The 12,438-nt window shown below is 45.2% G+C and overlaps 1 protein-coding gene across 3 annotated transcripts in view; it reads right to left on the reverse strand.

Annotated features, from left to right (window-relative positions):
- SRRD (SRR1 domain containing) overlaps nt 1–12,438 on the reverse strand; it is a 646,159-nt gene that overhangs the window by 524,477 nt on the left and 109,244 nt on the right. For all 3 annotated transcript variants that reach the window (XM_069619374.1, XM_069619375.1, XM_069619376.1), the window contains exon 2: nt 938–978. In XM_069619374.1, the coding sequence (XP_069475475.1) occupies nt 938–978 (41 nt within the window). The remainder of the gene's footprint in view (nt 1–937; nt 979–12,438) is intronic.

A 12,438-nucleotide genomic window follows, 5' to 3' on the forward strand; every position in this document is an offset into this window, starting at 1 on the left:
GTACAGACTTTTACGTTTTTTTAATTCTAAATCAAACACATGCAATTTAGGTGTATTATGGCTAGTTTTGGAAGAGAAGGTGGACGCTGGAATCCGAAAAGCTTGCATCATGTCAGAGTAAACAACGTTGGTAGTACCAATATACACCTGTCTCCCAATAAGTGTGTGGGAACATCCTCCCCACGTCCCCACTGAATGCAACCTGTGGCTCGCCATTTGTTTTGCACTTCGATTCCCATGATCCCTCACTATTGACTATGTTGGCTAGATCTGAGGGTAGTCGTAGACCAATACATCTGTAGAGCCAAAGATTCCAGACTTCTGTCCTACCGGGTTCACAAACCATTCTCGACACTTTGCAAGGGTTCCTGCTGCCACTAGATTCACTTAAGGCCCGAGAAAGGCGGGTACGTCTGCCGCAGGTTTCTGCTGATATTTCACACATAGTAATTCTAGTGGGAACCCTCAAAATGTGTGGATCCCCACACTTTTAGCAGGACACAGCGAGTGTGCAGAATATGTATACATTCTTGGCCATAACCTGCTTTTCATGGCAAATTCCGATGGTAATGGCCCTGTAGCAGCAGTCCTTTAGGGGACTAACACTTATAGAAGAACTCCACAAAAAGCTAGAGAGCACAAACATACAAAAGAGACAAAGACGCAAATAAGGAAGCCAACCCAGTTAGGATCCTCCTTCTTAAATGGATCCCTTCAATAACCCACCTCCTCTGCCTCCCTCAACCCCACAACACCCCAAACAAAAATAAATACAAATGCAAATACAAATGCTTTACAAATCGTTCTGGACTTTTTATAGAGGCATATGCATAACGCACACCCAAGCTTAGAAAAAACGAATGAATGCTCATTGGGAGCAATCCATGCACCTAAAAAAAAGAAACTATCACATTCTGGCCAGATCTACTTTACTTACTTTGACATGAATCCCACAGACCAGACGTTTTAAGTTCTTCTCTGTGAAAATAAAACAGAGATGACAAATGCACGTTATGTTTAAAAGGACAAAATGGTGCCACATTGCTACATATGGCGCAAGAACATGGATAGGAAACTGTTATAACAACGGTTTTCACTGAAACAACAACAAAGCATGTCGGTTGGTTAAAACTTCTATGACTCGATCCAGTTATCTTTCAAATTAAAACTTTTAAAATAACTAAATACAGAGTGAGTGAATTGAATTAGTTGATTAAACAACAATACATTTGTTACTCAACAAGTCATGCATTCCATGGCTTCCTAAGTACTGACATGCAGTTAACCTTGACACACACTCATTTATTGCTTAAAATATACATTTTAACAAACTAAAGGAAAATAAAAATACATTTGAAAATAGACAGGGGCACTATGCCTAACGCATTATGTCTAACACAAATTTTGTAGGCACGTATGTACAATAAAACTGATGAGCCCGAACTCCAAGTGGTACATTTAGGATCACAAAAGCATCATTGATGAATCTTTAAGATATATGATTATCTGTATGTCAAGACCAGAGGCCAGCATTATACTTTTCTATTTTCAATAAGATGCATGAAATCGCTCCAGCAGCAAGAACACACAACATTACAACACTATACACATCCCAGCATGTTCGGGAGAACTTGCAAGCCTTATGAAAACAGTCATGTGACTCATGACCAATGGCCAGGCAACTGCACCCTTTAAGGTCCTGGGTCGACGCCAAACATTCCCCTTTTTGGATTCTTGGGCAGCAAGATAAGAGCACTTTAATACTTATGGTGTTATATTCTTTATTGTTTGCTCCTGTACGTGGTAAGGCTTGATTGATCTTTTCTTGAAGGCCCACGCAACCAGAGCTTGCAGGGACGTTGGGTCTGCTGTACACCCTTCCATTGTATTGCTCGTAGATGCCCCATCTTGCTTTATTTTGTGTTTTGGAGACTGCTCATTGAATAGTGGATACCTTTTCAGGTCACTATGCTGAATACTGCCGCTGTGGCTTCAGGGCCATCACATACTACAAAGGACCAGAGGTACTGGAGCCTCAGGGCACACAGGCCCTTGTAAGTCAACAGACAGGCCGGTCTGCATGCATTAGTTACTCAAATGTGTGTGTGGGATAGCGTGAGCATCAACATGTATTAGAACACCTCTTGGGCCCTGGAGTGGGAGCACTCCAGTGTCACATACTGAGTGAAAGTTCCACAATCATTATTGATACTCGGGGAGCTGCTTAAAGACAACGCATAGTTGATCTTTATGTTGTGACAGTGCCATAATTACTGCGTCCCGAGAAACATAAGAAGGCCAGCCTCTGGTAGCATAATCCACATTCTTTTAGCTATGCAGCAGAGATCATTAAAACTCCAGAGATCATGTCTGAAGCATCGGGAGACCCTTTGAACCAGAGGAAGACAGCATGGGTGCTGACACAGAGGGGATCTCCTACTCAGACAGAAGTGTCCCTTGGCTCGCCAGAGAAAGGGTCGGCCCACTGAAAGTGGCCTAAACATGACAAAAAGCTGGGTCTGTCAAAGCAGAGGCGAAGGCTGACCACACCTTTGACCCTGAAGACTTAATAAAAACCAAATCTTCAATTGGGAGCCTTCTGCTAGAGTAGCAAATACTTTGCAAGCCTCTGGATAAAGTGATCCTACAAAAACCTCACGGGGGAGTGTCCAAGGCCAAATATGGAGTAGAAGGTGGCAGCAATGCACAAATTGAACCCTAAACCTGGGGAAGTCTTCAACAGACCCTAAATGGGGCATAGACAGAGCCTAGCAATCCTGCCAGGATAAACCGCTAGACATGGTAGAACCAGTCACCAAAATCTTGGCCCTGTTTCAGCAAGCCAAGGGAAAAGGCATGCCAATAGACCCCAAACGCTAAACCGCAATCTTCAAAAAGGCCCATGCTTGCTAGGGGAATGTGAACTCGGCAAATGCCACAGAGCCCCACAAAGGCGTACTAATAAAGATTGCTAGCCGTCTGGGTGACATTGCACGATAGGAGACAGAAACCTCCCCCCCTCAAGGGCTGCTATTTGACAGGCCCCTTGACAAAGACCTTCAAACATTTGTAGGCACTTAAAACAGTTCTGCAAAAGGCTCAGTCCTCTATTAAGAGGGTATTTGCATCCAAAATGTTTGGCAAGACAGGAAGAGAAAGGGGGTGCTCTTACGAGCATTATCAATATGACAGATGGCACCAGAGAGCAGATCCCTTCTTACCAGCTCGCAGCAGTGAAAAAGGAGGCCAAAGTCGAAGGAGACCATCACAGCAACCGCTAGTCACTTTTTATGTGGGCCTGCAGCAACAGCACTACCACCAGTTGGTGGGAGCAGTGTTACTCTTGCCAAATGGGGATGCGTTATTCGGGGTGCCAGAGCTGGCAGCTATTTAGCTCCCGCTTGTAGCTTAGATGAGCCTGCTTAGCACGACACCAACAGCTACCACAAGCTACATTTGGCTGCCTAGGCCAACTGATGCCCAACACACACACCTATGTAAATTTGGGACAATCTATAAACATTAGGAGACATCTAGGCAACCTTTAAAGCATAAGTGCATACAGGGTCTTATGGACAAAATGACATGTTTGCATCTTAGGTGGAAGTTAGATTTGCAGAATGCTGTGTAGTAGCTCCTCTTTCCAAAGTGGTAGCTGCTGTTCTCTGGTTTATGCTGGGTACCTAGGAGCCCATTTTAGCTCCTGCTTATCCATTCTTAATTTCAACCCCTGCACTTTGTAGGGCTATCTCTTCAGGAGATGCTTCCCTCTCCAATTAGATTTTCCTCTCCAAAGGTATTTTACCAGAAGGCTATCAAGCAAATGGGTAACGATTTAATGTAATAGGCCCTAGTTCCAGCAATCAGACACCACCAGGGATTGATAAACAACCTTTTCCTAGTAAAGAGAAAGCCGATGGGAAGACTGGTGATCAACCGTAAACAACTGAACAAATGGGCGATATACTAGCATATCAAAATGGAAGACACCCACATTCTCAAAGAAGCTTTGATCGGAGGGAATTTGTTTGCAGGCTTCAGCCTTCACAATGCATACCTGCCCATTCCTATTCCCAGCCCACACTGGGACTTTCCACAGTTCCTATGGGCAGGGCATTGAACAGAATGTACATGCCCCTAATTCGGGCAATCTTCCTTAGGTTGGTGTTTTTTACGAAAGTGAAGCAGCAGTAGTGACCTCGCTGCGAAAACAGGAAGTGAGACGCCTCCAGCATTGGATCTTTCATGGATTCGCATGCTGTGAAAATTCCCTAGCATCAAGCTGGGTTCCCAGCTTGACGCAGAGGAATATTCACAGCATGTGAATCTATGAAAGATACTAATGTTGGAGAAAAGGAGTTGCAGGTAAGCAACTTACTCCTTCTCCTGGACTGGATCTTTAATAAATTCACAGGCAGTGAATATTCCCTGGCATCAAGCTTGGCACCAGGGAATATTCACGGCCTATGAAAGATACCAATGCTGTAGAACAGAAGTTACAGGTAAGCAACGTACTCCTCATCACATAACATGTGCAGGACGATGGGGTGGTTGTCCACCTCTGTCCAAATCATTTTTTCAGGGCCTGCAACAGTGACTTAGTCCAAGGTGGTACCTATGTTAGAAAAAACGATGGTGGAGCTGCACTAAGGCCTCAACCACAAGGATGCATAGAAAGGCAAGTCCATCTTCAGCTTGACTACGTATTTAGTGATAGTACTGCATCTGAGAAGGATGGATTGGGTGTCCGTTGAAAAGAGACGACAACAGGAAGAAAACATCCCCAAAGGAACGGCAGATGCATATCGATTGTTTAGATCTTTTAGCAGGGTTTGTTCTCTATTCGAACTCTGGCTAGAGACACTGTGCACTATTGTACCCTTCTGAAGATGGACACCAAGTCCACTGTTAATTATGTAAACCATCTCAGAGGAACACATTCCAGACTTCTCATGCAGATCGTGAAAGATGTCTGAAACTACTACCTGAAGAAAAGGTGGTGATCAAAGAAGTGTATTTTCCAGGATGGTTGTATTTATTTGGGATAGGATACACAGAATGGGCCAAATAAAGTCAGACAAGGTGAATGGGCCTCCCTGGCTTTTTTAATTTGGTCAATTCTTAATGGGTTTTCAAGATTCTTAATGTTTAAAGGGTATAGGTCAGTACTTCCACCCACCCCCCCACCATTTCAAATAACTTCTTGCTTTGCAGGCTTCAGGGGTTCCCAACTGCTTTCTTGTTCCATCTAGTTGCAGGCTTCCTGGGTCACGTATCGCAAATACAGACTGTTGGTCTTGCATGGGAAGCGTTGATCTTCTGGGCAGGAGGGGCGGGGGATGACATGGTGGTTTTTCGGAGAGGTCAGAAATCCGAGGCAGACAAATTGGTAAAGGTTTTTCACAAGTAGCCATTTTATTAACTCAAAAGGGTGTGACAAACACTTTGCTTTCCGTAACCTAAAGAGAATTTCCCTGCCTATCAAAATTAAACTAAAGGAAAACACTCTAATAAAAGGAATCTGTCCCTCACACTTATACATACATCAAACTCATAAAAGTAGTATACAGCAATTCAAATGTAACAGAAATAACAGTTATACTCAACATACACCCAATAACTGTGCATCCTTGTAACTTGGGTCGGATCCACTTCCCCAGATTTAAAGCAGGATTTTCCATCAAACGTTCAGATAAGAAAGGTCCTTTTGTAGTCAAGTTCTGATCATAAAGTTATTCTTATTCTAAAAGTCTCACTTGGACTTTCACAACGATTCAACTGCACAAAAAGTCTTTATCCCTCCACTTATAGATAAATGTTCAACACAACTTCTTCTTAAGAAAACAAATACTTTCACAATTCTTCTTTATCAAAAACGTTTTGACAGGATGATTCCACCACAATTCATAAAACACTTTAGTGGCCTTGCCACCTCTTCTCCACAAACTTCAACCACAATGCAGTATTTCAATGATTTCTTCCTGGTCCACTAACCTGCGAGGGCTACCAATAAAAGATCCCTTTCCTGGTATACTCACCTGCCAGGACTAAAGCTCATAACACTACTACAAGTACTATGTGGTGAGGGTTACTTCAAATCTTTTGGAAAAAACAAACTTTCAACAACATCAAAATTCACAACTTCTTCTGGGAAGAAATGATACACACTGGTGCCGTTTAATCCTCTGTGGTATTTGCCACATGCAATGCAGGTCATGCTCCTCTCCTCCTCGATACTTTCTACCCGGTGGGTTTTGCTCTTGCCACTCTTGTTTTCCAACTTTCACATCAAATAACTCTGACCATGTTTCTTTATTACACTTGCCCCTCTTTGGCAATGCTTGTTGATACCTTGCTCAACTATTGCTTCTTCTTCACTCTGGCAATAATGGTTACAATCTTTCTTCAATAATGTTCTCTTGTTATTTTGCCAATGTAGATTATATGCTTTTTAAAAGTATTGCCCTCTCTTTACTTTGCCAATGGTGGTTATATTTAGCTTGCTTCAATATTGTCCCTCTTTCTGTTTGCACTTGCGATTGAACCATTGGCGATAATGTTAAGAGAGTCCATAAATTGGAAAGGGTTCCACTGGGCACAGGACTGGGAAGACAAGGTGTCCCTATATGCAGACGATCTCCTAATTTATCTCAGTGACCCAGTGGTCTCCTGGCCCATTATAACCAATACACTAAGCACATATGGAACCTTTAGTGGGTTAAAAGTAAACTATGATAAATCTCTGATCTTTCCAATAAAGGGTATTGATACAGTGGCCTTAACTGCTAGCCCGTACAAGATAGAGAACGAGCAGTTCCGATATCTGGGGATACAAATCTCAACTGACCTAAAACAGTATATAGGACGAAACCTACACCCAGTAAGAGATAGATTTGTAAATGATGTCAGGCACTGGATGGCCCTCCCGCTCACCCTACTGGGAAGAGCTGCTTTATTCAAGATGCTGGCCCTACCCCGGTTTCTATACGCCTTGCAGAATACACCAATACACATACCCCAAATAGAATTTCACAAAATAAATGGAACACTTAGGAAACTCCTCTGGGGAGGGGGCCACCCACGAATTGCTCTCGGAACCCTTCAGCGCTCAGTGTGGGAGGGAGGAATTGGACTGCCACACTTGCAGACGTATTACTGGGCTGCCCAAATGTCGGTGGTGGATGATAGCCTGCACGCTGACCCAATGATGCCACACAACAGAGCAGACGCCCGAACGAACCATGGAGTCACCCCACTAGAAAGTCTATACCAAAAGAAAACCCGACAAGTCACACCCACAATGATGGCTCAGAAAACGCAGGTTTGGACAGATGCACATAAACACCTGGGATGGGAGGGAAAGCTCACACTGAAGCAACCCTTATGGTGGAATAAGCACCTCCCGGAACTTACAGGCATTCCCAAATGGACATCCTGGGAGGAGGCGGGGATAAAAACACTAGAAGATCTGATACAAGATGGTGAAATCAAGACATTCCAAGACCTGAAAGATGAATTCAAACTTCCCAACACGGAACACTTCCACTACTTGCAAATAAGGCATGCACTCAATTCAAGCGAAATAGATCTCACAAACGTGCCAGAATGCACCCCGATTGAGAGAAACGTGGTGATGGAACGAATTGGGCACAAAGTAACAACCACAATGTACAATGCCATCAACTCGTTTGCCACGAAAGAACTCACAGGCCTTAAAGAAAAATGGGAAAGGGATGTGGGGCAAATACAGGCAGAGGACTGGACATTGGCACTGATGCACCCCCGAGAATCAGCAATCTCAGCTAGAATCAGACTGGTGCAACTAAAAATCCTACATAGGATTTACTATCCTAGAGAGGCCTTGCATCAATGGGGAGGAGCGATGGATCCGAACTGCTTAAGATGTCACCGTCTGAAAGGAACCTTCTTCCACATCCTGTGGGAATGCCCGAAGATACAGGACTTCTGGCAACAATGCTGTGATAGGCTCACAACAGTACTTAACCGTGATATACCGATGGACCCCAAACTCCTGATACTGGGAATAGACTCGGATATAGAACTATCCAGATACGAAAAGCTCATGTTTGCAACAACCACGAGTCTTGCGAAGAGAAACATAGCTCAACTGTGGGGCTCGCCCACGCCACCACAATACGCCAAATGGGTGGCCGACGTGGACATGTGCATCCCGATGGAATCGAGGGTGTACACCACAAGAGGATGTCCAGAGAAAGTGGCCAAGGTATGGAGTAAATGGGAGGACAATTGAGGGCAAGCAAAGAATAGACAAGAGACACTGAGTGCCGTACAACGAACTATTTTGAGCTACTGAAACGCTATCAAGTAACTCTAGATGTAGCACTGCTGTACTATATGTAAATCTAATCCAAATGCCGGGATGAGATGAATACCTGTATGTTTATATGTTTAAATGTTTAAAGAATTATGTGTAATGACTAAATGTCGGCTACCTCTTGGTGCCGTGTTTGTTTATGTCCAAAAAACAATAAAAAATATTATACCAAAAAAAAATATTGCCCCTCTTTGTCTTGGCAATAATGTTGGCTTTTTTAGCAATGATTATAACCTTTCTTTCCTTGTCTTTTTAAAAAATGTCTAGTACGTCAAAGGGACTTCCTAATATTAGTTTGGTATTCAAAATTGTTATGAGCAGCAAGCTGTCTATTATAAAGTCTTTCGGGATTGCCGGATAACAGTAAACTCATCGGTTTCTGCACACTCGTCTGCTCGATCCGCTGGCACTGCTTGTTCTGCCTCTTCTGCTGTCTTCAGTCTTTTTCCTGTGGCCCGCGCCAATCATGAATGGAGCTTTTCTCACTCCTAATGCACTTCGTTGCTTGCCAGCCATCGGGACATAGCACATAATAAGGAGAGCCTCTTTCTCCAAGGGGAAAGCCTACTACAACACTGCTTCCTGCTGCGCAACCTCTGCATTTAAGATCAATCTCAGAGACCCTCTCAGGACCGACATCCACTTCACAGATAGCTGCGGCTCTGGTGTCTCAGTTTCCTTTCTTCTTCTGCTACAACTGTGGCTGGCAAGCTCTGCAACTACCCCACCTTCTTGTTCTAATGGCCTGCACCTGAGGAAGCTTATATATTCAAAGGTCCCGCTCAGGTGTGGGTCATTAGAACCACTAGACTGCATACTGCAGTTTAGTGCCTCTGAACCCCTCTTCCTCGTCCCAGTACCTAGGGCATTGTGGTACTTGAAGTCCCCAATGTTCTGGTTACATTTTCATTACAGCCCTTTATTTTACAATAGGACATCAGAACTGTAGGGTCTCTAGGGAAGTTAGAGGGTTCTCCCAATTATCCTGACCTGAATCCCCTCTCATGTGATCCTCCCGCAGAACATCACCCCCAGGGTCAGGAAGCGTCTGCCTTTCCCATGCCACATGAGAAGGGTCCCAGGCCAAGATTCATGGGATAATCACCTCTGATTAATCACAGTGTAGTAGGGAAGTCCCTTCAGTTCTATCTTATTATGAGGCCCCTTCTGCTTCTTCCCTTTCCACCACTTTGATCCTGGTGTACTTACCCTCTCCCACTCCCCTTTCTATTCCCAACTACCGGCCATGACCTAGCCCTGCTGGAACCTTCCTAGGCGGAGTGGCTCAGGTGTGGTACCTGAACACCCCCTTCTGTTCCGTACCAATTTCACATACTGATGTTATCACCACTCTCTCTATACCACATTAGTATCTTGCTGTCATCAGCTTCTCCTGGTGCCACATTTGCCTCTTGCGTTGTTTCCTCCATCTCAATATAACCTTCACTGCTAACCTCTTCTCAACGTCCCTTAACCCTTTCTTCCATCCTGCTGTTTTTCCGAACTTAAGCCTTGCTCAATAGCACCTCAATTAACTCAATGTCACTTCTCTCAATCTCCCTCTACTTCCTTCTCCACCCTTACATCACTAAGGTTCAGAATTTTTCCTACCTGTGCTTCTTCCAGATCACTATTTACTTCCTCTGTCACTAATCTGTTACTCACCAACCAGGATGAGGATAAGGAGGTGACCAGGACCGGTATTCGCAGGGTTTGATTGAAGAGCTCGGATGGGGCCTCCAACCGAGCCTCCTCTCTGTGAGGGAATAGATCTTTAAAATGATATGACCCCCTACTGATTAAAACAGTACAAGAGCCCGATCACCCAAAAGAGCGGGGAGAACACACCGCCACGGTTTACCAGCTGTAAAAATAAAGAAGAAGAGATGAGTTCTATAATTGCAGACCGGGGATGGATTATTTCTACCTCAAGACAATATCCCTGTCAAGACTATTCAAGGAACTATGACAATGGGTTGGAATAGGAAAGAAACACTCCTTACCACTAGTAGTGTTGGGATCAATCCAAGGTGAAACAAACGGCAGTATAAAATAATAAATGGGAATGTTAGTGAGGGTTCTAACCCGAACTGCACGAGGAGCGCACTAGTTCCGGGTTGGTGCACACTCTGCGCAGCGTCCCCCTGTGCACTTGTTGAAGAAAGGTAAACACAATTCCCAATGTCCAATAGATCAGACTTGATAGAAATGTCAATGAATCCCAGACGGTAATCCTGTTAGATGTGCTGTTCGGGGCTAGGAGCAAGACTTGAAAGGGTCCTGTTAACGTGCGGGCAGCAGAAGTACAAAATCGATTTGGCAAGGCAGTCCGTGAAAACAAGAAATAGGTCCTGGTACACTAACCTGGCAGTAAAGTACAAAGCAGCAGACAAGACGGTCCGTTAGGCAGGCAAAGGTCAAGAATTCCAGATTTTCAAGAAAGGACGAAGACGAAACTTCAAAGGCGTCAGCAACTTCAATCAGAAGCAGCGAGCTGAATGAAAAGACTGCATTTATCCGAAAGAGAAAGCAAAAACGTCAGAGCATGATGATTGGAGGCGCAGAGCACATGATAGTGCAGTGGAGCATCATGGTACTCGTAGTTTGTTCAATCCCTGCCGCAATCGCCATTGTGAAAGGAACGGGGGAATGAAGCGCCGCATACCATAAGGAAGGAAAACATGTTTGTGCGTACCTTTTAAAGAACAAGCCCGTCTTCTGGAGTGATGTGCACGGCGGGGTGTAACAGTATCCACCCCCAAAAACGGCGCCAACCCCCTACGGGCATGGAAACGGCGCAAAAGGGCAGGCGCATGTATATTGCACAAAGGCTCCCAAGACCGGTCCTCGGGACCATAGCCCTTCCAATCAACAAGGTAGAAGGGACGACCCATGCGCAGACGATAATCCAGTATGCCAGCCACTTCTTATTCCAGTTCACCATCCACGTGCACTGGAGAAGGACGAGCCGGCAGCCTGGTGGAGGCAATACATGGTTTCAGCAGACTCACATGAAACACGGGATGCACTTTCCACGAAGAAGGCAAAGAAAGACGCACCACTGCTGGGTTGATCACGGCCGTCACCGAATAGGGACCCACAAATTCCGGAAGGAGCGCACGTTTGCCAGGTATGTTCAGATTGCGCGTGGAGAGCCATACCTTCATGCCTACCGTATAATCGGGTGCAGGGATCCGATGCTTATCGGCATAGAATTTGGCCCGTCTCTGAGCCTTCAATAGGTGTCCATGAACTGAGTCATGCACCGTCTGCATGTTCCGGACGCAATCCAGAGCTGCCGGGTTATCAATTGGAAGAGCCGGATCCAGAGGCAAGGAACGAGGGTGTTGCCCGTATAAAGCAAAGTAGGGAGAAACACCAGAAGAGGAGTGTAAGGAATTGTTGTATGCGAATTCAGCCGGTGGGAGCATCACCAACCAATCCGACTGGAACTGAAGACAGAGACACCTGAGATACTGTTCCATGGTGGCGTTAATCCTCTCTGTCTGGCCATCCGTTTGTGGATGGAAGGCCGAACTGAAACGGTCCTCGATCTGAAGCGACGCCGTTAAGGCTCTCCAGAAGCGTGACGTAAATTGTGACCCACGGTCTGAAACGATGATAGAGGGAAAGCCAAAGAACCTAAAAACGTTCTTAAGAAAGAGGGACGCCAATGCTGGGGCAGACGGGAGACCGATACAGGGAACAAATAAGGCCAGTTTCGTGAAATAATCGACCACAACCCAGATGGTGTTAAAGCCGTTCACAGGAGGTAAGTCCACTACAAAGTCCATGGATACCATATACCACGGCTTATGTGGCACAGGGAGCGGTTGTAGGAGGCCCATGGGCTTGGACCGAGTAGTTTTGCAATGGGAGCAGACTGAACAGGAGGCAAGGTAGTCAATGACATCTTTAGACATCGAGGGCCACCAAGCCCAACGGCGAATAGCCTCCAAAGTCTTCTGTTGACCGGGATGAGCTGCCGAAATCGAGTCGTGTGACCAGGTAAAAGCACAAAGACGTGCTTCTCCGGGAGGTAAGTATAGCCGACCCTGGATGTAAGGCAACCCCTGAACAAT

Source organism: Ambystoma mexicanum, chromosome 10, assembly GCF_040938575.1.
Source record: "Ambystoma mexicanum isolate Mex_15411 chromosome 10, UKY_AmexF1_1, whole genome shotgun sequence".
Lineage (NCBI taxonomy): Eukaryota > Metazoa > Chordata > Amphibia > Caudata > Ambystomatidae > Ambystoma > Ambystoma mexicanum.